The following is a 26,026-nucleotide window of genomic DNA, read 5'->3' as shown; positions in this document are numbered from 1 at the left end:
ATCCAGTGCCAGGATACCATGTGGGAATGGATCAAAGCTGCAGCAGAGGAAGTCCAGATTGAACATTAGGAAGCATTTCTTTACCCAGAGTGTGGTCAAATGCTGGAACAGTGTAATAGTTGACATCCTGGGCCTGTCAGTGCTTGAGACATTTGGACAATGCCCTTAGCACCACACATTAACTTGGTCATCCCTGAATTGCTCAGATGATCATTGCAGCTCCCATGCAACTGAAATAATCTGTTCCATTCTATGCTATTCAATTCTGGTACATTATTCAATAGTGAAAATTAAACAGGGTATATGAACTATACAACAGAAGCAGTATTCTAAGACCTCTGTAGAAAACTTGCAAGTTAGTGTTTCTTTTACAATTACGTTGGCATATTTGTGGAGAAATCCAATGTTACCTGCTGTTAAGGAAAGCCTGTCAAACAGCTACCAGTGTTAAAAAAAGGAATTTCCCTTACTTAACCTTTTGAGGAGCAAGAGGTTAACAGAAAAGGTAAATTGTAAATCTTTCCAATTTAGAAAGTGGGACCATTTCAGCAACATTTTCAAGGAAATCTACAGCCAGTGTGTTCCCAGAATTAAAATGGAAAACCTGACACCTTTAACAATTTCCTGCCACTGTATAACTGTCAGCATTGCATGGATTCTATCAACCCAAAAGTTAAGTTTCAAGGTTAGGAAACCTTTGCATTCATATGCTTTGGGGTTATAGAGTTTTCTTCCCTCTACAGCCCCAAGATACCTGGCTGAGGAAAGGCAGCAACTGTAGGTTTTTTACAGGTTCTTCCTTTCCCCGTAAAACAGGATGCAATAAAGATCTGAACAGGGGACTTTTGGATCACTCCCACAGCTCAAACACGTTGGCCTTCATGTCAAATCACTAGGCACAACTTTCACTAGGGCTGGTGAAGAAGCTAACAGTGTGGCTGCAATTAAATCCAGATGCCATGACAAAAAATAGAGGATGAACACAGTCCCTCTAGGGGTACACAAGTGTCACATGTAAGACCCACGTAGAAAGCAATAACCAGTGGCACACAGTAAATACCAGAACCAGGATTAAAATCCAGGTTTCTCAACTCCTTGCCTTGTGTCCAGTATGCTGTGGCAGCTCTGTCCCTGGGGTAATGTGCTAACCATAATTCAGGTTATGGAGGACTGAGGTGAAGTCACATCTTGCTGGGTTCATACCACTCATGGATGCACACAGCTTTTCCCAGCTTATCAGCCTTGATAAACCTTTTCTAAAAATTGCAATTTCTCTATTTCTTGGCCTCTCCCTCACATGTAAATCAAAGTCAAATCAGCATCAGCAAGATCACAATGACGATGGAGTGTCATCAGCATGGAAAAAGGTCCAAATATTTTACTTCTCTATACTGTTTATTACAGAAAAAAAACCAAAAAAACTGATTTTCTTCTCCAGAGCTGTTTTATGGTGTATTACCAGCTTAGTTTAATCACTGTGAAGACATTCACATGCCTGTGTCTCAGCCAGAGATGCTCAGGACACCAGAGCATTACATGTTATGATTTGATCATTTTTAATAACAAAAGCCGTATAACATCATAAACACAACACAAAAAGCACCCCGAAGCACATAAATCACCGACAAGAGAAAAGGAGATCTAAGAGGAAGGAACCTCACAGGGAAGGAAGGAACTACAACCATAGAAAATGTTTCTTTGTTGCCCCCAATTATTTTATCCCCACCATCCCCTACAATACGACGCCTTTAAATTTTCTTTACCCAACAGAAGGAGCATTTGAGACAGGGGCAGGCATTTGGTTCAGCTGTCCCCTCTCAGCCCTGCAAAACCACAGGGCACTCTCTGTATTCCCACCTCCACCGTGCCGGGGAATGACATCAGCCCTGCTCCAGGGAGCTGGCGGGCCAACAAAAATAACTGTTACTGACCAAGAGCACTGGTGCAAGGAATATTTTTGGAACTGTACTCCGCATTCCTCCGAGTCCCCTGCTTCCTAGTCCAAACATATCATGGCCTAAAAATTCCTCACATTTTCTATGCAGTGTTTCCTTTGGGCTCGCACAATGGGGCAGTTCTTCTGCTCAGCAGCACTAGTGTTCTGGAAAGGGAAGGGGAAAAAAAAAAAGGCTGCAGCACTAAATAACCCTAATGGCAACCACAAGGGCCACAGTGTTATTTTTAGGTCAGAAAAATGATGCAGAAGGAAACAGAGTCACCTCAGATTTACCTTTCACTGGCCTTTACTGAACAAAAGGCCAAAGAATTTGGTTATTTCTTCCATATGGTGGTGAGGGGGACTCACCTATGTTTATGGTGAAGACAGACAGAGCTATTTAGTGGGGTTTTGCATGGAAGAAGGAGGCCAGGAGGATGTGGCATCTCCCTCTGACAGCACCTCTGGGACTGTGCAGAGGTAAGGTAGACCCAAAGCCTCCTCACCTCTCTGCTCAGTTGCCCTTCATTGCAAGAGGCACAAAACAATGGAGGCAAGTTCTAGGTTGTGTCTAGGCTGTGCAGCTGCCATAATCTTCCCAGAAGAAATATATCCAATATCCCACCCAAGGGATGTTGTACCAATCCCTCCCACTCCCATGTCTGTCTGGCATAAAGTCATTTTGGAGGCCTTCTACCAGCAAACAAAGGAACTGGGCAGAATGTGTACACCTAAATATGTTCCAGCCTAGGCTAAGCATTGGAAAAAAACTCTAATTCTTTCTTCATATGCATTTCTACTTTTTCCTTTTCTCCTCCACTGAAGAATGCCACTTTCGTTATTATCAAGATAAAAGTCATAGCTGATCTTGCAGGAAGAAGTTACACAAATCTTCCAGTCCCTGTTCTTCTCCAGCCCTGTTGCAAGCACCACTGTTTACCTAGCCTCGGTACAAATTTCTATTTGAACAGAAACAGGCTATTAAACAACATGTGCTTCACTGGCCAATACTTTGTTTCCTTTTTTAGCTGCCCAGGTAAGAAAAACAATGCAGAGAAAAAATTAAAAGGAGGCATAAAGAAGCCACTTATTCTAACAGTGTTCTGCATAAGGTTTAGAAATTTCCTTTACCTTTTAGTACCTCTTACTCCACCTGTCCTTGAACAACTTTATCTCTTCAGACTCTAAAGTCTGGGACTTGCCTTCTGCTATGCCCTACTCTCCTCACACATAGTTGGGCCTCAAAGTATGTGTATTTTTAAAATAATTGTATTTTTAAAGGTATTTGGATTCACTGCACATCCACAAACAGACCACTTGCCATGAAACTGTTTTCAAACAGAGAGAGCAAAGCAAATTCACTCTTTGGGGCGTTATAATTGAGAGACGAGGAATGGGCTGGGGAAATAAGTATTTAGGTGGAACTAATTAGCAACAACTAAAAGCTAAATGACAATGTAACCCACAGCCCCCTTGTGGGATATTCTAAAATGGCTGTGTATGTCTGAAGCATTTCAAGGACTTTCATTATCTGTTGGTCTACTACTGTCACAGCTCAGATAAATCAGTATTTTCCACCACAACATTCAGCTTGGTGCCCTGCAGAATAATTCCCCGGCCATATGCTCCAGAGATACAGAAGCACACAAAATATGATCTCTTTTACTAGGCTAATAAAGATCAGAAAGTGTACTGTATAAATTTTATAGACCTCAAAGGTCTATCTTCTGTAGGAAGAAACCGGGACCCCAGGCTACTGTCGGGCACCATAACAGAGAGAAAAATATTTATCAGCTGCTTTGGAAAACCCACCAGACAGAAGTCACCAGCAAAGCAAAATAACACAACAGTGAACTCACCTGAATCTTTCCTCTCTGAGGAGCTCTTTCGCGTTTTGGTTTCCACTTGCAGATTAACACTTGCGGAGCCACAAGGGAAAAAGGGCCAACCAGCAAGGAAAATACCTCTGCCTCTTTGAGCCTAGCCTGAGCAGGCAACTCTATACAATGAGAATGCAAAGTGCCAAGGCTCTGCAGAGCTGTGCTGAGCCTGCTCTGCACCCTCAGAGGGGTCACAGCTCCCTCCAGCTCAGCCGGGCTGGGACTGCTCAAAGGAGAGAAGGCGCCTGCTCCGTGCAGAAGGTCCTGCTGATTCTCTAGGGTGATTCAGGGAACCTGTTTGTTATTCCTCCCTGAAATGCACCGGCCCTTGAGGTATTACTGTGCCACTGAGCACTTTGAGGTATGTCAAGCACAGCCCTCACGGCTGTGCTGCTCCTTGCTGAACTGGACATGAGAGATGGGAAACCCAAATGCCTCCCGAAAACTCACTTCCCAGCCAAGGTGATCTCTGCATGGATTCAGCTTCTCCACTAAGTGGGGAGAGGCAGAGTGTGAAAACACAGGAGGGAAGAAAATGGAAAGATTCATGCTTTTTCCCTGAGGAAACCAAAGTGCTGAGCTGATGCTTTTATAAAGTCAAAGGACTCGGCAAGAGGTGGGAAGGAGGACCCATTGATTGTCAGATTGGTCAAAGTGGGAAGATGCTGAATACGAGAGATCTGTTGCAAAGGAAGACAGATGTGTAGTTGCTGTGCCTGGCTTCCACTTACATAATTTGCAACTGATTTGGGAGTTAGTCCCAAATTCATTAGCTGATTTTGTCTGGTTCTGACAAATGCACAAACAAAATCCCTCCCTGGATTTGTAGAGTGGAGGGAGACTTCTGTAACCTTGACAGGTTTGGGGGAAACAGAGAAAGAAAAAAGTACTGAGACAAAGTTCCTCAAGTGAGATTAACCTAACCAATCTGAAGTATTCTGCACAGGAGGGACAGGGAGTCACAGAACCATCTTAGCCCAGGTTAGCCAGATGAGGAATGCATTGCCACAGCCTAGTGGAAAAAAACAGTGTGTTTCAGTCCTAGTTTCAGTGCTAAAAGACAGAACAAATTGATCTGGCTCATGAGTTTGACATTCGCTCTGCTATCAGCATCAGCTCTGATAGGATGACACTGCTTAAGCTGTGGTAGCCAGAGGAAATCCAATGCTAAGGAAATGGACATTCATTTAATGTTTATCTAGGATCAGCTCCACCAATGAATTCCAGATGTTGGCTTTAATTGTCGCATTCTGGTATGTTTAAGCAGCAGGAGTTCGTAAGGCCGATTTGTAAATCAATCTGGCAGACTCATACTGAATCCCATCTCTGCCAGCTTTTCTAAGTCAGGGGATGCTCTTAAAATGTTAAGTACTTAACATGTCTGCAATACAAAAAGGAGGAAAGATTTTTTTTTTAAAAGTGCCTCCCCTAACATTTTTCTCCTTTTGCTCCTTCTGTCCTTCATTTCCTCCCTGCAGAACTGCAAGACTTGGCATTCCCTTCAAACGAGTCCAACAAATCTCCAGACGAATCCTAAAGCTAAGAAGGGCAGGTAGGTATCAGGATGCAGTCCTGCAACATGGGTGGAGCACCCTGCTCATCATTCACATACATTCCTTCTGAGTAACTCCACTGATTTCCCACCACAGCCAATGGCAACTGCATGCATGGACTACTTCCAACAACAGAGTTCCTGATATTTGAGCCTCCAGTTTTCGTAAAGCGGGGGGAAAAAAACATTGATTACTGCAACCTTGGGACTGTCTCAATTCTCAGCTTCTGTATCCTTACCAGCTTGTTTTTAACTGTTATAGCTCATATCCGGAGGTGGCACAGAAATGGCTTTCCTATTCTGAATCCCAAAGTATCACATGAGCGCCGAATCAGACACCAGTAAAACTGGCAATGGTTTTGTTCTCAGTTTGACTTCACACGTCAGCTGAATGTGTTGGACCATTGTTAGGGGATTGCTTATTGCCACAGCCAACTCAAGCCCTGCTTAAGTTTAAAGAAAACTATGCTAAAAAAATAGCTCTTAAGTACTGTGCCCCTACTGACTAGGGCAGACACTGCAGCTCATTAAAATTGCTTTAGAGACCCATTTTCCCAACTTCCTCTCCAAAACACCTGCTTCTGAGAAAGCACCTCAGTGTTCAACACATGTGAACCCTACTTACATTTTCCCAGGAATGCGTGCTTAGTACACACATTTTTCAAGAAGTGTCACTGGACGGTCAGGCAAGGTTTTAAAAGCTTTCAGCAAGGGCAATACTCATCCCATGGAAGTTCATGGGAATTCTTCAAAAGAGGTTGACTCAGCCTTGGCTGACTGCTTTTGAAAAACCCCTCTTTATCTTCTATCTTTGATGGTCCCAGAGATAAAATGCTTTAAGTTCAGTTTACCAAGTGGTTTACCAAGTTTTCTAAGTGGGGTCCACTTTTTCCCTCCCTAAGAACATGAAAAGCATTTCACTCCTGGCCTCAGTCATGCTGTATTTGAACAGAGGCTTGAGAAAAGCAGTGGCTAAAAATCCACCCACTACTAGGAGCAGAGACCAAAGTATCAGCAAAGAGCAGTCTCTATCATCTCCCCTTAGCTGTGGTTTATTATTTGAGGCTGGAGAAGAAATCCCACTGAATTACAATAGCAAATGCCCAAGAACAGGCAGGGTGAAGGAAGCAGTCTTGAAAATACCTTCCAAGTGCATGGGACCATAAATAAGCAAGGCCCAAAAGCAACACCATTCCCAAAAGTTAAATCATTATCATTGCACATCCTGCAGAGTGCTGGGGTGGCACCAGGTGTCATGTCACATCTGCAATATAAAAAAGCAGGTCAGAACCCTGTCAGGGAATAAACAAATTGGTTATTTCTCCACAGGAAACAGGCGCCCTGTGCTAAGTGTCAAGCTGGTACAGAGCTCTAGGGAGATAGATGTCAATAGGAAAAGCTATAAAATATTTTAAAAGAAGATTACAGCAGAAACAACAGGAATGACATGCAGGAAATTTGTTGACTTTTATTCCTCATGTCTGTAACTATTTCTGTTGTCCATAGAACATGATGAAAAATTAAAAGATTTGGCCAAAAATACAGAAGAGTGCTTTGTCCAAATACGAGGTGGGAAGGATCTAATGAAACTTTTAAGAGTTTCCCCTTCAGGATATGCCAAGGAAACAACATGGCTTTGGAGGAACAGAGGTGCTGTCATAGGAGCCACAGTATTCCCTCCCTTGCTGAAGATGTTGAAGGGTGGCAAAAATGTCACTTGTGAGCAGCCCAGTATGCAGCCTGTCCTCCTGTTAAGTGTGGAGCTTGGAACACAAGAAGGGCCAAAAACTCCCGGGAAAAGTTAACACAGGTCAAACAAATGAAGAGCAATAACCACATACAAGGCATAACTTCTGTATTTAGGACTTTAATTTGTAGTTGAGTATGTCCATGACCCAGCTTCTGCCTAGAACAAGAGTAAAATGTATCCAAATCATTCCTGGTGAAGGGATCTGAGACACACAGGAAGTGCTGACAGTACTGAGGATGCTCAGTGGCCAAATTCCTTTCTCATGCAATCCCACCCACCTACCCCTGAAAGCTTTTGTTCTTTTGTCTGTTTATCATGGCAACATCTCAAGGGGGCACCACAAAGTTCTCCATAATTATCCAAGGGCAGAGCACCCAGAGAACAACATCATTTTTTTGAAGGTCACAGAAGCATGTTTTTACAATGGCCTTGACCAGAGTTTCTCAGACACCTCCCTAGAGGCTCTGAAAACCATCCCAGAGGAAAGGAGGTGATGGAGATGAAGCCTACAGATGAAGCCAGTGTGAGCAGGACACAGTTCCCATGTCAGGAGCACACCTAGCACCTTGCTTGCATTTCAAGCCAAAGACACAGACCAGCTTCTCAAAATTCACCATCAATTCTTTTTACTTCCCAAAGTGAAAGCTGCTGCATCTTCCAAACCTCCTCAAGGGAAAGGGATTAACAAAACCACATTCAAACCAAAGCAGCCCACAAGAGACCTTGGCTGACACAACCCTCTTGATGTTGCCACAACTTTCTCCCAGGTTGGAGTTTCTCCTGCCAAAGCACACGCCAGGGCTACCAGGAGGAGCTGCAGTGGGCTTGAGGTTGTCAGGAGACACTGCAAACAGAGCACAAACACTGGGCTGTGCTGGGGGCTGGGGAGGCGTCGTCCTTCTCCTCCACCAGATTCCTGGGATTGTTCAGCAGGGAATCCCAGCCTGCATCTGAAGTGGATCCAACTTCCCCAGTTCCCTGCCAGTGACCAAGGAGAACTGCCACCAGTTCTTCCCTCTCCTGCCAGCTGCACCTCCAGCAAAGGTGAGATCAAGATCCTGGTCTAGTTCAGTGCAAAGGTCACCATCATTTTTTCTAGTTTGGAAAAAAACCTAACACAAAACCAACATGCCAGATCACATGGCTTCTCTTTAAGAAGAGAAAAAGAAAGAAAACTCAATGAAGAATTTGGTGGTGATGCTTCTTCCAAATCAAAATAGTTTCGCAATGGAGGATTCAATGCCAAATATTTCAAAGCCTTTTGTTGACAATCAAACAGAAAACTCACTCAACTCAATAGTTCAAATGACTTCACAGCATTTTTCAGGGAAACAATGAACCGGAGGAAAAAAAAAAAAAAGCAATGAAAGTCCTATGTATCATTTCAGCTGTGTGATAAAGTCAGACTTAGTGGCTTGGTTGGCATGAGGAGATCAGAAAATCATCCATATTCTGAATTTTTTGCTCTATAACCTAACAATCCTGAGTGTGTCTGTAAGAAATTTATATACACACACAGGAACAAACACATCTGTAGCAAGATCAAAGAAAAGAAGAAAAGAAGAAAGATATCAACTGCCTTTGTTGCACTGCATCATTGCAATGGAAAATAAAATAATTTGTTTCCCTTTAATTTACATGAAATATTTTCTGTACAGGCCTGTTAATAATTTAGCTTGATGTTAAACAACAGCATTGTTCTCACTGTTTGTCTCTCTATTGTTCTGCCACTTGCAGTAATTTAAAACAACCCAGAAAAATCACAGACAGATGCATTGTGCAGAGGACAGATGTGCTGACCCACACAGCACTTAAACAGCTACGCCTGCAAAGTGTGTTTATGTTCTTTGCTTTTTGCTGCACATTAAAAGAAGTTTTTCTTTAAAACATTGACTCGAGAGCTGCAAAATACATCATGGGAATAGAAAGTGAAGGGATAAATTCTGTGTTATCTGATTCCTTTTACTGCTTACTTCTCCCCTCTTTTCCTTGGCTTCGGTGCGAGGAGCAGGTTCCATCCCGCCAGTGCAACCAGAATAAAACTGACATTTTATGAGTGGAAACAGTCCAAGGATGGTGGCTTATGCTCTTAACATCCTGACATCTCAACCTCTGCAAGCAGCAGTGGCGCTGCTTCCAGTGGTTGCAGAACACCTTAAAAAGCAGCACAAGCTGACAATGAAAATAAACTACAGTTGCAGCACTGCTGGAGTCTGGCAGCCCTTAACAAATACAGCAGCGTCTGGGTGTTAAAATACATAAATCTGTCATCATTACCAGGCTAAGGGGTCGTCATCCTATTCTCAAAATAAAAGAACTGTGCATAATCAGTAGGGCAGGGAGTTCAGAACAAAGTACGCCTTTTACAAACTCTCAACTGCTGATAGATGGATGTTTGCAAGGGACTTAATGTCTTTAACAGGGTACGTTTAAGAAGGAGTGTAGGTTTCAGAACTCCTGGGATTAGTACTTTTTTTTTTCTCTTCTTTTCCAATTTTATTGCCAAGAAGTGTATAATGTAAACACTTAGGTCTTCTGACTATGAAACCCACATTATTATGAAGAAAGAAGAATCAAAGCATTCTAGCACAATGATATTATTCATCAAGCACAACACAGAATAGGTTCTTCATCTCACCAAGCAAAAATAAATTGGATTTTAAAAACAGGTCTATACACTAATTTTCAGCAGTTTTGTTGGTTTTAATTTTCCTTTTTTTCATCTTTTTCTTAATGTGGATGCCAAAGACAGCACAGGAAAGGTAAAGAACCTACAGGAATGTAAAAATACACCTCCTCAGCAACCATACATTTTAACAGGCATCATACCCACATGTATGGATTAAGAGGCAGCATGTGAGCAATTGGTGCTGTGTACGTGTCCTTACACATGAAGAAGGAGTCTCCAAAAACAACAGTCAAGCTACACCTTATAAACTGGTCCAACTTGGCGCTGCTCACTCTATAATAAATATTCTGCACTGTGCTTTAATTTACAAGTGTGCCTTTTGGGTATTTCTGAGTTAACTGATACCAAAGGGAAAATTTGGCTAAAACCCCACTATCTGTGGTATTTACTGGGCAAACTGAGGACAGCAGAACTGTGTGGTGGCACAAGGGAATGGAGCAGAGTGCCCTGTCGCAGACCTGCAGGAGACACTGTGCCCATGAAGCCCAACACAGCTTCAGGAGTCCTCTGAGTCCAGTGAGGCCATGCTAAATCCTTCACTCCCAGCCTTTAGCAGGACACAGAGGGATGGAGCACAACTTCCAAGAAAGAACCGTCAGGATTGGGGAGGACAGCAGCAGTTGTAGGAAAGTTAACAGAAAGACTCTGCTACTTGGGGAAGATAAGTAATCTTGGATGCTTGGCAAGGTGGTAGATATCTCAAAGCTGCTGATGCCCAGGCCTGCAATTAGCTTGATGGCTTTTCATTAGTTGGGGTGCTAGTAATTAGAAGAGTTCTAACTACTATTGTGCAGTCACAGCAGACCCTGACTGGGAACCTAGACCACCTTTTGAAATCCTGCCTTCCACACACACACAGATCACCTGGACTTGGACCAGGAACTGCCTTGGCTTTACTCACGAACGCAGCTATTTCTCAGCATTGAGGATATGCAGATGTGGACAAATCTCTGGCTGAGCACAGCAGCACTGCACTGTCAACAGAGAAATTCTGCCCACAGCCTGCATGGAGGACTGCAACAAAGACAGCTCTGATTAATAAAGTCAGAGGCAAGAGACGTTTTTAGCCTCAGACAAACTGACGAGAAAAATCCAACACGAACACCACAAACTCGCTGGGATCAGAGGCTCTTTCTATTAATATCGTTTAACAGAAGGAAGCCATAAATTGCTCAGATCAAACACGGTTTTAATGTCAGCCTGCCTGGTATTGTGTGTTGCTTTCATTCCCAAACAATATTCATGCAGCAAGCAGAGCTGCAGTTTGCTATTTGCACGGGTGTAGCAGCCACTACACACTCCAAAGCATCTGCAAAGGATTGTGGGCTAAATGCATCCATATGTCCTGCATGCCTTGGATTTACACTGGCTGCAGCTCTGGTTTGCCACAGTCTGCCACAGGATGGAGTATGGGGGGAAATTATATATCCATACATATATGTATGAATTTCATGCTTACATCCATGGAAAAAAATCTTTTCATTTCCTTTAAATTGTGAACAGGTGTTGTCACCTTCTTAACTTGGCTCCTATGTTACAGCTTCACGAAGGGAAAAAAGAGATCTACCCGAAACAGTGAGGCTTTTGTTAGCCAGAACATGATGTATTGATAAGCATACTGTAAAGTTTGTTATAAAATCAAATGAAACTAATAAAACCGAACAAAGATCTTGTAAAAACTGTGGACATTATACAGCATTAGCACTGAGCTACATTACAGATCTGGACCTGGAAGAAACAAGACTGCTGCCCAGTTGTGGTATTTTCCAGCCTTTTACACCCATTCACCAAGACCATCAGTCAAACCACTCAGTGTTACACTTTTGATCAGTCATTTTTAGGGTAGTTACAGCTAATACTGGCACTCACATCATCACCTCTTTATGGAGAAAGCTTTTCAAGCACAAATTGTTATGGGCTGTTGTGGCATCAGTGCAGTGCAGCACTCATCAAAATGATGAAAACTAGTGAAATTGTTTCCCTGCAGCAAGCCAGCAATAGTCACACCTTTTCATTTTGGCGTATTTATTTCTCCTCCTTTTCTCTCTCAGGACAGTGGACATTTCACAGGACTCTGCATGCTGTACATATTGGACAGGGAGTTTGCTGGATTCTGAGAGAGATCTCTCAAATGAGGAGGAAGTGAAGCACCCCTGAAATTCAGAGGGTAAGGACACCTGATTGTTTCAGATTTCTTTTCACATGCTTGTGCTATCCCTGAGTGCACCAAGCTTGGTCAGGGTGTGTTTATGCCCACGCTAATAAACACCGAGAAGGAAGAGCCCTTGCTTGGGTGAGAGCATCATTAGTCAACGATGAGTCACTTCCAGTGGAAAAGGAGCTTCACTTCCAAGTGAACAGCTTTTAGCTGTGAGTTTGCACCAAAACATGGAAATACTAACATTTCACTGGGATTTATTCATGCTCATTGCCATTCTCTTCCCACAGGCTGACATGCAGGACTCCCTCACCCAGCAACACCAAGAAGGCAGCTCTTCTTGTTAAGAACCAAACCCCAACCTACACCTCCACAGAGGGTGACACGGTGGCACCTCACCACATGTTGACAAGAAGTCCTTGTGCAATGCTTCCAGCAGTTGGGCCTTGGTTAGGCTCCCCTGTTCTGCTCAGCTCCCAAAGGCCCAAACCAATCTGAGCTTTAATTAGCAACACAACCATTACTAAGCATCAGTGGCTATGGCCAGATCCTCATCTGGTGTTAATCACCCTGCGTGTGCACAGGAGGCCACCAACGTAGATCCAGCTGCCAGATTGGGGCCTTAACAAATTAAACACGAACTTTGTTACTGTTTATTGTCATAAGGAACTCTTCATTTCCATATAATGACTGACTAATCATCATTAGCCATGATTATATGCCTGTGATTGTGTTAATGGTCCCACGCTGGATGGACTGCCTTTTGTGCTTCAAGTTGAAGTAAATGCACTGAAGACATTTTGCTAACTCCATACCATGACCAGCACAAGCTACACCACCTTGTTCTCAAATGCAAAACTGCACATTTTCCCTTTTTTTTTAAGTGTTGACTCATTTCAGTTTTTGCTTAGCATTAGCAGACCCTTGGGTGCACACACTGCTGACTCAGTGTTGATTCACATCTTCTTGCTGAGCACATCTCTTTCTGGTCTCCAGAGTTTATTAAGAGGCCAAAATCCAAACATAAATGAATTTGTCATGCTTTTCCAAGATGGCTGGTGGCACCTGACTCTGGGCTAGAAGTGTTTTCTCAGCTTTTGCACTGTAAATGAGTTCTGAGACATGGATTGATGACTTCATTGGAGAAGTGTAATGCAAACCATGTTTTACTGTACTCAATTTTTTTTCACACAGTATTTTCTACTACTATGAGCAGAAAAAAGAACATAAGAATAAATATTCATTCAGACAAGGCCATGATTTTTTTCAGGTTACTTACGCTGACTGGTTAAAAAAATGGTTATTTTAATGCAAATTCTTCACACATGCCTGTTATCAAAGAGAGCTGTCTTTGGACAAGCTGTAAAAAAGCATAAAATAGCAGCTGGCTCAGCAGGAAAAAGCTACTTTAAAGATAAATCATCTGATGTCAGAGCAGATTCTTGAAGCAATCAGTTGCAACAGACAGACAGCAGACATTTAACAGCAAATTTGATTTGTCTGAAAATGAGATGTAGCTCAAATTCTGAGCAGCCCATCAGCGGTTTAGGACAACAAACTGCACTCTTTCTCCTGCTCTCTGCACCAAGACTCACAGCCCAAGTGGGGCCAAGTGGCTGGGTCCCTCAGAGGTACTTATGAACTGGATACATGACGGATTCTTCACCAAAATATTCCTCAAAAAAAACTGAAGAAGACAATAAACAACTGCAGCAGTCAGAGATATAGGGCAAGAAAAACAAATACTGGAAAAGCTGTTCCTTGGACTTACATGTTGATTATTTTTCATGCTGAGATGCACCCAAGCAAAATTTGTCTTTGGCAGTTTACAAACACCAAGTGAAGCAAGAAGGTCACAGTCCCAAACCCTGCTCTTGTTGCTGGCTTTTTTCTTTTTGCTACAGAAAGCAGTCAGAAACATGGATGCAGATGTGAAAACAGACAGTTTGATCTTTCATCACCTGGTTGAGCAACTGATGCAAGAAGTATTTACTGGCAGCACCTGTAGCAATAGCCCCACATGTTGTAATGCTGGCACACCTCACAGGATTTGGCCCATAACACTTCTGCAAGAGAAAAGTCCTCTGTGTTGTGTATTAGTGAAAGAGGTCATTATGCTGCAGCATAAATATTTACCTATAGTCCTTCCTACAGCTGTTCACAAACAATTTTCCCTTCAGAGAATGTCCAGACTTCTGGAACTCGGGATACTGTTTATTATTGCAAAGAGAGTGGTAATGGAGGTCCTCCAGCATTTCCATGTTAGAACACTTTGTTTTCTAAGTTATTTTTAAGTCAGGAAAGCTCACCCATTTGGGTTAAGATTTCCCAGGGAAGGCCTGACGGCTGGAGTGTGGCTCCATGTGTGCAAACTCACAGTTTCTCCAAGCTGGCCGCAGCTCGACAGAGGCTTTAGTTACACCACCACCTGCTATTTTTTTTCTGCAGAACATGCCTCCCTTCAGCACACAAGGTAGAGAGTATTCAAGTAAGGAGTAGCTATTCAGCAGTTTCTTTCTTCCTCTTCGGCCTTAAGTTTCCTTTTAGAGCACATTGGCAAGGGATTTTTTAATTATGCAGTAAAGAAACCGCGGATTTCAACCAAGCATCTATAAATTAAATAAAGTTACTTTTCACACCTTTAGAATTAATTCAGCTGAGGAAAAAAAGATAATATTTCATGGGTACCATTGTACATATAAGTTTTGGGGAAGGTACAGCACATTTGTTTTGATGAGCGACACATAATTCTCCAAAATAAGGAACTACTGTACTTAACAACTGCAAAGCAATTAAATACTGATTAAAGTTCCTCTTCCAGCATTTGTAAATCTGTCTGCAGTGTAATTGGCATCCCAAATCTTGTGGTGAGCCACAAAAACTATTAAGGAAAGCTAAGAGAGGAAATTGTAGTTTTGACTTATATTGGTAATCTGCTTTTACTGGCTTACATTTCATTCAGGGCTGTATTAGAGAAGGATTCCTTGGATCTTTGGGATCCAGGCCCTGCAGTCTGAGAAGATGGGGAAATAAGCAGGGCAGAAACCAATTGCTACCATCTGGGTTGGCAAAGCCTTTGTTTGAGAATGAAGATCAAAAACCCAGAATAAGAGAAGACTCACTTCCAAAAGAGCAGCTAGGAAGATGTGAGATTAGGAGGAAAAGGCTTTAGTAAGTGTTATGAAGGAGGAATAGTCTTTTAGGGAGAGATTTAAGAGGTTTAAACTCAACTCTGAGCCACAGCTCCCATTTTATGTGGTCTTGGCCTAATCACCTGGTCTCGCTTTATCTCAGTTACCATCTGTAAAATCACTGTAATCTGTCTCATCTGCACTTTCAGACTGAGAGGTTCTCCAGCCAGGCAATGTGTAGTCTTGTCTACCAGACATGCAGAGGCACACCTAAGTCTGCTCTGCTCATGCACTGAGCTGGCTGGTTGCAAGCAAGATCTGTCCTGGAAGCCACAAAGGCACATTCAAGTAGAATTACTGCTGAATTATTACATCTCACAGAATCCAGCTGGGGAGTTCACCTCTGCCACGTCTGCTGGCCCCCACCAGTGTTGGTGACCTTTTTATTCTTTTGTACAATGTCCCAAATTTTTGTTGGTTCTCTGTACTACAGTGGAATAGAGTGGCTAATAACAGTTAAGGTCAATAAGAGTTACATAGCACTGAAAGCTATGAGAGAGGTTGGAGACTGCTGTATTTAGTCACAGCTCTCTGTAGGATCTTGGATAAACTATCACCTTATTCTGCTGCAGTCTCCATGTAAATAACACAGAGGTGACAGCTCCTCACTTGCCAGTGGCGTGGCAGAGCTCAGTTAGAATTATACAGTGTAACTCCAAAACCTTTCAAAATAAGCTACTGAATATTTTCCAGATATTATTGATTAAATTTCCAGAATGCCTTCATGTCAATATGAATTTTATTTTTTCAAGTCTCAATGTTTCTCAAATCATTTAATGCTACTCTAGATTTAATATCTTAACCACCTTGCCCATGTCTGACACCTGTGTGGTTTTACATGTTTGGTGTTAGCAGTAAAGCTGGTATAAGAGGGGTTTTTCTCCTTTGAAGGAGTGGGAAAATAGAGAGGCCATATGGTTCAAAAAGCCACTCTGCCTAATGAACTTTGTGCTTTCCAGAGCACAAACAAAACAGCTCCATCAATTTGATCTTCATCGTCAAAACTGACATGCAGTTGGTTTTAAAACACTGCCTCCTTCTCAAAAACCAACAAGGGATTGATTTTCTCTCAACCAAAAGTATTTTCTCCAAGATGAACATGAGCATCTGGTCAATGCATTAAATGTCTGGGTCCTTTGAAAGAGTAAGTCAGTGATACCTTGTGTTTACTTGCAGAGCTTGTCAAGAAAGGCACAAGGGGAACATTTGTTTTCAGGGGAAACTGCTCCAGTGAAAAGCAATCGGTTTGAAACGCTACATGAACACAACTGTACCACTGGAAACAGGGGACATAAGTACTTCATCAAAAATGGTCTCAGCAACAAGAATGCACAAGGGCACGCTGTGAGACGAGGAAAGAAGGTGCAAAATAGTTTAAGTAGTACTGGGTTTAGCCAGTATTTACAACAAGGATGCATGGAAATGAATGATACCTCAGCCCACATGGCTGTCAAAGATTTAGGTTAAAGTTACCCTTTTCTTGGCATTTGGTGCTCAATATTTGTTTGCATAAGACTCAATCTCACACCCACAGAGGCCAGTGGGAGCTTGCCATTTCCTTTCATAGATGTCTGATGAGGTTCTAAATAACTAGTATTTGTGCCCAGGGTTTTTGGGTGCCAAATATAATGAACACTATTGTTCCTAACACAATTATATTTGATAATCCAGTTTCCCTGGGCAACTGAATTGGAGTTCTTGTGTCAATCTTTCCCGAATTCTAGTCCAACTTTTACCCTGTGCCTCCAGGCTTTTTGTTTTCATTTGCTTCTGTTGTACTACCAAGAATAGGCAGAGCTTTCTTTGACTTATAGATACCTTGATACCTCTCTGCTTTGGAATAGTGGGATCTGTCTTGGCCCCTGAGCTTTATAGAAGATACAGGATGACACAGAAGATCAAAGACTCTGGCAACCTCCACATACTGCAAAAGCACAAGCTGGACTGAAGCAGGCTCCCATAGCATTCCTTTCTCCACACCAAACAGTCTGAAAAGCACACCCAAAAGGAGTCTGCATAGACATGACTCTGTAAGACTATTTCCACTTCTCCCTGTTTGTTCAGTGTATCACAGAGAAATGGATGAATGTGGTTAAGAAAGAGGTGAACGAGGAAAACCAAATCCTCAAGCTATGTAAACTATGACTTTTGCAGCCCTACCCCACCAATGCTACAGGAGTCGCCAGAGGGTTTCTCTCACAGAAGCCTCTCTGTCCAGATAAGATATTTACATTCTGGTCCCTTTCCTAAACTGGCTGTGCAGCAAAGTGCATTCTCCAAGAATCACCCTGTTATCGGGTGATAATCCTCCACCAAGCAGCACCAAGTGTTTGCTACGTGCCCCAAGTCCACACCAGCCCTTCTACTGCAAAGGGGAAAAAGGAGAAATAGAATAAAACCAGGCCAACATCCTGGAAACTGCCCTAAACTCTGTCCTCACTTCCACCATCTCAGAGAAATAACTTTGTAGACCAGATGCTCAGGATGCTGATCAGGCAAACAGGGTGAGCAAGATACTTGATCTCACCCCCTGCTTTGTAACCCTGCCCTTGGCTCCCTCAGCATCCTCGAGCACACTGATTTTCACCAGCTCTTTCCCTTCTCACAGCCAAGCACTAATATGCACATTTCTGAGGTAGCCACTGCAGAGGAATCTCTGATTACCCAGAGAATTATCTTTGGAAGTCTTTGGGAATGCTCAGCCCAGCAAGTGGCCCCAAAATCTCATTGCTGGGCCAAGCAAGCCCTTTGAAGATGGTCAAATGCATTGCTGGTGAACCTACGGTCATTGAGACAGCATCTGAAGCTTTTTAATCCTGCCTCCATCAAGAGGATTTCTCAGGAGCTGAACATCCCTGGATAACATGCCAGCTCAGAGCTTTGTTTCAACCTAAATATTATTATTCCTGAAGACACCACGCTTTGCAACAGTTCAGCACATGGATCTCCCTGCTGTGCATTTTCATACGGGTGCTTCAACGTTTGTTTTGAGAGCTATCATGTTCCAATAGCAAACATAAAGATCAGTGTGACCTCTCCTTATCACACAGCCTTTCCTGTGTGGAATTCATTGTGATCTGGACCCCAGTGGCTATTGCATCATTCCTGTTTATGTGTAACCTTTGGCACTCTGCAATCTTATCTGCCTGCAGCCGGCTGCAGCCGAAGATGTGCAGCAGCACAGCCAGCTCTGGCAATCCTCAAACACTGGAAGGGAGCAGCTAAGAGTGGAGGTCAGTGAATGATTAGCAAAGCCAATCTGCAATCACTGACAGCTCCATGGAAATCAGCTCTCTCTCTCTGTCGCCCCAGAGCAGGTGAGGCCTGGCTGTGCTGCAGTTCTACTCACCGATGACGATGAGGGTGTAGTTCACGTTGGTGCTGCCGAAGCCGTTGGTGGCTTTGCAGATGTAGGTTCCTGCATCTTCACTCTCCACCTCCTTGATCTTCAGCCCTTGCTGGAGGATTCGGAACCTCGTCCAGCCGCTGTGGATAGTCCGTCCATCCTTCATCCACATGGTGAGGGGCGGGGGGTCACCTTCCACCGGGCACAGGAGCTTGATGGTCCTGCCCAGCCTCACGGACTGGCGGTGAATCACTTTGTCAGCGATCCTTGGGGGGCCTGGACAAGAACAGAGAGAGAACAGCTGTTAGGACTTTTGCCAGTGACACAGCACTGATTCAAAGCCGAGTCATCAATGTGGCCATTACTCTGACTGCTATACAGAGATGTAGTAGAAGGTGCTTACCAAAAATCACGTATGACCAAGGCTGAAAATGTAGGCAATTACAGAAAGATATAGCAACAGAGATACTGGTTTGTGCAAGACCTGAAGCTGTAGCCTTGCCATCAGCAGCAGCTCAAGCTAATCCACCAGGAAAGCCTGGTTCTGAAGCCCTATTGCTTTTCCAAAACTTCCAGCATTTTCCTATCACAAGAAGAAGCCAAATATAAAAACTGTTTTGCTGTATTTGGTAAAGAAACTATAGTTGTTTTAAAATTAACACCTATCCTGAAGGCAAAATTAGTAACAGGAGTGGTACTTACGACAAAACACTGCCTCCCCCAGTGTTTTAATCCTTTCATGTTGTATGTACAGTAATTCCCTTTAATAGTCACCAGATGGGCTTTATCTGAGACACATAAGCCTGCAGTTGTTAAACACAGAACATTCACTGGGTAGTGCTTCAATGAAAGATACAGCTTAGCCTGACATGCTAACATTGCTTATAGTCCAAAAGAGGATATTTTTATAAATTTCCTTAGCAACCCTGCTGGTTTGACCTACCTGAAAAATATTTGCTCTTTGTAAAAGGTGATAACTTCATACAAAACAAGAATGTCCCTGGAATGCCAGAGTGAACACATTGTGTGCCGTATGATAACAGGATGCACTTGGACAGGCCAACAATCAGAAAAAAAGAAGTGATAAAGTGGGAATGGTCCCATAGCTGAATTCCAACCTGAATTCCTTCCCAAGGCTCTGAAAAGTTGTAACAGAAAGTCTTTTTCCTGCATCTGCCTTTTCTGCCTTTTCATTAATTGCACAAGTTCTCCTCACAGACTGCAATAGCAATGCACTTCCCAGAATAGTCCATTAATGGGTGTGATAATAAGTGCCTGGCTCTTGCATAAGGACAGAATGTTTTGCTAAGAATTGCTTATGCTGAGTTGCACCCAAAACCCACAAGATGTTTGTGGGATTTGGAACTGTTCCCTCATATTTTACTCCTGTTCCTTGTGTTTTGCAGGATTGGACCCACAGGGGATAAACTACAGAGCTCGTATTTGCACTTCCTCATGACTAATTCCTATTATTCCAAAGTCTGCCTGATTTTTCCCCAGTATGACTAAGGCAGTACATACAGTCCAGCTCATGAATGACTCCAGAGCTGCTGTTGTGGTTACTCATGTTGAATCGCACCCATGAATTCTGCAGCTTTGCTGATGAACAGAAATGCTGCTCAAGCTGAGAGAGGAGTTGTGAACTAGCTTGAAACCTAAAGAGTTTAACTAAGAGCTGGTTAAATCAATGGGTCTTAGGACACACTCAGATTCTGATGAACTCCTGATGACCCGAAGCAGGGACCTTGAGAGCACTTATTTTGAAAAAGTCAGAGCTAACAAATATAACAAAGAAGGCAAAGATAACACCCACCCCTGTACATCTACTGCAGTCTCCTTTGGGATGGCATCTCGGAGGTGACAGAATCCTCCCATACTTTCAGGGAACTGGCAAAACACCACGAGAAATCCTGCCTGTCCAGGTGTTTCTAAAAATTCCAAACCACCCTTATGTTCTTCACCTTGTGATATTTCCAACCATCTCTGTGGATGCAGAGATAACCCCAAGACCTTTTGAATGCTGGTAGGACACAAATTGCATTGCTGAATCTTTTAAAGTCAAAATCCACCCATGAGGAGGGGCTATGTGTGCTGACTTTGATAAGGCAGAATTCACAAAGAGTGGGTGAGAATCCAGCCCCAGACTCTGCCACCATGTTTCCCTACATGGTGCCTTTATTCAGTCCAAAGAAGTTGAAACACCCAGACCAGTCCACAAACTTGCTGAAATTCTGGTCCTTGGAGAGGTCCTTTCTGACCCAGAGCCCTATCAAACCAAGTCAAACTTTAGGAGTAGCTTCACTGCAATCTGCTTGTGAGCCAGGATACTACTTCATGCATATTCAAATGACAAAAACAGATCTATAATTAGTGCTGGGGAAAAAATGTTTGGTGCAGGGCAAGCAGGGACAGTGGAGAGAGAGCACCCTCCTCCCAACTTGGAAGCCTGCAGTAGGCTCCTTCAAAATCCCTTTCCTTCCGACATTCATGTTGACTCCTGATGAATTTTGAGACCTGGAGGAATCAGATAGTTTCCCAGTCACGTCATGTGCTTCTCTGGGGCAGACTGCACAAGCGGTGCTCCTGATGGCACCAGAGTTGCCTCTGGATCTGTCACATGTTTGGGTCAGTGGCAAGCTTGGTCCTCCTAAATGCCATTTTCCTTTGACTGACCTTTCGTTCTGAGGAGTTGCTGGATCACTCTCTGTCACAGTATCTATTCACAGACCTTTATGACATTCAGAAAAGGGTGTGTTTCTTAGAGCCATTCTGCCTAAAAACATTACTGCAGCTTTTCATTAGCTCCTCCAGCAGCTTCATTTAGTGCTGTAAATATTCCCATTTTATTACCTATCATCTTTAGATTAATTACTTTCTGCTCAAGCAGTACTCTCCAGAATCAGTGTTTTGATGTAAATACCCAGCACCATGATAATTATTACAATACTGTAATTTACTACTGTGTTTACAAAGAACCACAATATAATTCAGCACCTTCACATACACCACAGGCTTCAGAAGCCCTGGCAAGCCAATGGTAGCTGGACCTCCTGAAGCTGGGCTACAGCGAGAATAAAATGTTGATATCATCACGGATGTCCGCCTCTCTTTCTCATGTACAGGCATTCATTGGGTCTTATTTCACTACATATCTATAGAGCCCTGCTTTGGGACTGCAACAGTGGCGGATGAATGCTTTCCCAGTCAAGACACACTTTGGCACATTTCACCACTCTACACCATCAGAGGCAGCAGGGCAGGCAGCAGAGAGGGGGAAGTGTGTTTTGCAAAAAGGCCTTCTCCAATATCCCCTGGGCAGTGGGGAGCTGCCTCCCACACTGCCCAGGCAAAAACACCTTCCTACTCTGAATCCATATATTCATCTGCTCAGCACCACTCAGGTTCTCCTGGAGATTGATGTCCAGGATTGCTCTATGGCAGCTCCATCTCCTGCTATATGATCAGAGCAAAAAGATGTAGCAAAAACACGCTGAGCCTGCTTATTTCCCATCTGCAGCACTGACAGAATTTCCCCACCTTCCAGAGCTGGCCCAGAATGTGCCAGGGGGTGGCCAGGAGAGCAGAGTGCCCAGTTAGGTCCCCCAAGACACTGATTTGGGAGTGTTGCTGGTGTCTGACCCTGCAGGGTGTGCTCACAGCTGAGTGTGGCCGTGTGGAGCAGAGCCCAGGGCACAGGCCCTGCAGCCTGGATACATTTCTACAGCTGCTTATCGAGGCAAAATCCCAGGAAAGCACCTGCTGCTTCACCTACAGCTGCCAGGGAGGTAAAACAAGCTGAATGCTGGCTGTAGTCACTGACTTCCCATCCCTCGCTGCTGCCAGTGTCTGTCCCGTGCTCTAAATCAGCATTAAAAGGCAGATGAAATTACTTCTCGAGTAGCCAATGTCAAGATCTCTGCTGTCCTGGACTCCTTTATGTTGTGTGTGAGCAGAAATGATCCAATAGAGTGCAATACCCTATGGCTGCTCACTGCAGTACTGCTTTTGCTTTGTTTGTGGGCAGAGCAACACCCCAAGAACCAGACAGCAACACCACAAGGGATTGTTCTGAAACCCAAAAACATTTCATTAAACCAGACTGTTAAAACAGAGACTTCATATATTTACCAGAGCAAAATTAATGACAATATATGCCATTTCTCTGGCTAGGGAGGAATCCTGAGAACTGCAATGTGCCTGCACTCATGGGCCAAAGCTCCAGACTGGATCCTTTCGAAGTAGAGTAGCAGAGAGCAAGTGCTCTCTGGAACTGAGTGTACATCCTGGGGGATTTCCCTACACTGTGCTCCCCCTGATTCCTTAGCCATTAAGCAGTGATTCTTAAAAAGTCAGCCTTTTTTAAGTGCTGAGAATCTCCAACCTGTGATGCTCCTGGACACAGCAATTACTTCCTGCAGTGTTTTTTCACAGGATATGGGAGAAGGGGATGAAAACAAGGCCCTGGGTAGATATTCCATCCAAGATTTTTAGGCATTTTTGTAGTCAGGAAGGGAGGGGGAACTCTTGCAGCTTTCTACCAGGCAAGTAGAGTTCTCTAGGATCATGGGGCACTGCTTTTCAGTCCCACCACGCTGGAGAGGGTGCAGCTGGTCTCACAGCTTGTCTGAACAGAAGGAGCTCTCTCAGCAAGTCAAGCCCCACCTCGACACAAGCCCAATGGGGGCAGGTTTTCTTCAGTCCCCCTTGTCCTCAACCCAATAGCTCGAGAGAATAATTTCTTAATTCTCTGGCCGAGGGGGAAGGGTGGGGTTTGACATCCACGGATGTGACTCGGGAAGAAGTGATGAGAATGCAGCTGCCTCCCCCCATACTTCGTTGTTATTCTTTCTCCAAATACAAACTAAATATAACTTTGCCCCATAACATTCAAATCATTTTAGTTACTAGCAGGGATCATGCCTGGAGTTCCAAGGGCCAGGGTGCAATCAGGCTTAAAATATAATTTAAACAATCCAGAACCTACATTTTCCACCAAGTTTTCTTGCTTGTAGTTTCCCCATTTGCAAATACATATAAACACAGCCAGAAAGAAACCAACAAGCCCAGCCAGATGCCAAGTTTTCTGTTCAAGATCATATAAACCCAGTCAAACATTAACAAGGAAATGCTGTGATCACCTCATTTGTTTTAAATATTTCTGCTCATATACATGCAGACAAGTGTGCAGATTTATTTGCCTCATTTACGAATACAAGCAACTGGAATCTCCATTCTGTTCCATTATATAAAAGACAGACCCTACACCTGTCTTACTGAACAGCTGGGTAATTTTCAATTTATATCCACTATCCTACACCACAGAAAAGCCCCACTTGCTGCTCTGCTGCTGACACTGCTTTACTAGCATTCCTGCTCTCCTGCCCAGTGCCTTGGAAGGGATAGTGGTTGCCATTTCTTGGCAAAAGGAGCTGTGTAAAACCCAAGAAAGCCTCTTTGCTTTAGCAAATACCTATTTCCGGGAAGCAGCAAAAACAATTTCTAGAAGAGTATTTAAGACTCAACAGCGGAATAGCCTGGAGTTTCCTGTCCATATTTCTCACAGTCAAAAACACACACACACGTAATTATATTTTCCTGGGCTGCATTGCAAAGTTCATGCAGTCGTTCAACTCATATATGTAGTAAACATGATTTACAGCTCTGTGTGAAAACCCTCTAGATATATGGTGTTTTGATAGTGACTCAAACTTAGCACTATAATTTAGTAACACCTAGCAGTGAAAGCTGAATGATTTCCCACTCCACATTCCTAACTTTCCATGAACCCCTTTTTACTGCTAACCTGGGGAGGAGATACTGCTTCTACAATTGTTTGGACTTAGCCTTGTTATTCCTTCAACTAAACTGCACACTAACATCAAGCTTCACATATGGTGAACGCACCAGCACTGACCCACGTCCTGTGAGACCATTTGCCATCATACAGTTCAAAGTGAACTTTATTAACACATTAAACATAATTACAAAGAGGAAATTCCAAGGAAGGTCAACAAGCCCGGACAGTTTCTTGGAATGGAAAGTAATTTATAATATCCACATACTGTATTGTAAAGTTTATAAAGAAGTTAAATAAGTTTTAAGAGCCCCATGGGTTATGTATATTTTATTATTTAATACCAAACACATTCACTTTCCATGTAGATAAGATTTCTTTTGAAGTGCTGTGTTAGCAAATTAGCAAAGTCATTTACAATGAAGCACCCAAACAACCCATCAACACATGGAATTAGCATGAGGAGCTGAGGTACCACAGACAGTGTGTGTCCTACAAGGGAAATACAGCCAAGCACAGGAATCTTTCATTACAACAGTGAGATGAAGGAATTGGACAGAAGTCACCAACCAAACTGTTCATTTGGTGTGAACACAACCTCTTGCACCAACACCTGAGGGAACATTCTGCTTTCACCATACTCATCACTGTAAAACCTGAGCTTCCAAAGTCTTAGCCGCCAGGCAAAGTGGATTTCCTTTACCTTTCCCATGCTTGAAAACTAACATAGGCAGCTGGAAAGGACCACCTAAAAGCCATGCTGGAAACACACATCCAGAGTTGCCTAACTTGGGGTAACTGCTGCTACAAAGCTGCACTGGACAACTCCTGGTCACAGTAGGAGTTTAACCTTTTCTACAATAGTTTAACCTTCTCTGCAAGAACAACATGAGGGTTATGCACTCACGCTCACATTATTATCATTATTTGTATTGGCATTCAGGCTGTAATGATGGATCAATGGACAGAGGCCTTGCTCTGCTAGGAGCAGTGGACAAACACTAGTGGACAAAAACTACCAAGGAGCAAATCCCACAGGGAAGGCTCTACAAAGCATCAGTGGGAACAGTCTCAATCAACATGAGTAGGTGTTCCTGAAAGAGAGGAACTCTTGGCTCTCTGCAAAGTTGGAAGCCATTACATGGAGAGCAGAACTGATAAAAATGCTTTTTGAGAGAGATAAAAGGATGAATGTGTTGCCCATGTATCCCATTAACTAATGGAATGAGCAGTTCAAAGGACTGGTGAATCCAACATCTTTTCATATTTTCAAAACAAAACAGTTTGCATTTCCAAAAGGTATGTGTTAGCCAAGTAAAGTAGGGGTCAGCATGGGGGTAACTGGTCCAAATGCTTTGGTATGTGACATGAGGAGATCAGATTAGATGAGCTAATGGGTCCTTCTTGGCTTGAACACATAGGCGCCCACAGACAAAAACAATGCTTATCAAAAACAATCAAAAGATTAAAGAAAAAACCAACAGCATCTCTGCAGAACAAAGACTCTGAGTGAGGAACACAAAAACACCACAAGTATTTGCTGACCAGCCCCGATGGTAGGTCAGGCTTAGATTTGGAAATCATGGACTGTTTGCAGGAACAAGCTCCAGGCTTGGGCTGCATGGCTGAGCCCAACAACCTGATGGAGAAAACAGCTTTGCAGATCCATTTTACAGCAAGTGCCATATTCTCTCTTTCTTCCCTACCTCTGTGGTAGGAGTTGCTTTTCT

The 26,026-nt window shown here is 43.3% G+C and overlaps 1 protein-coding gene across 4 annotated transcripts in view; it reads right to left on the bottom strand.

Moving 5' to 3' along the window:
* The window catches only part of FGFRL1 (fibroblast growth factor receptor like 1), a 168,231-nt gene that overhangs the window by 68,482 nt on the left and 73,723 nt on the right, over positions 1 to 26,026 (bottom strand). For all 4 annotated transcript variants that reach the window (XM_085059563.1, XM_085059566.1, XM_085059564.1 and 1 more), the window contains one exon: positions 18,506 to 18,778. In XM_085059563.1, coding sequence (XP_084915689.1) covers positions 18,506 to 18,778 — 273 coding nt within the window. The remainder of the gene's footprint in view (positions 1 to 18,505; positions 18,779 to 26,026) is intronic.

The sequence above is a fragment of the Lichenostomus cassidix genome, chromosome 4, assembly GCF_008360975.1.
Source record: "Lichenostomus cassidix isolate B80296 chromosome 4, HeHo_3.0, whole genome shotgun sequence".
In the NCBI taxonomy this organism is placed as follows: Eukaryota; Metazoa; Chordata; class Aves; order Passeriformes; family Meliphagidae; genus Lichenostomus; species Lichenostomus cassidix.
This window is presented reverse-complemented; position numbering and strand designations above follow the sequence as displayed.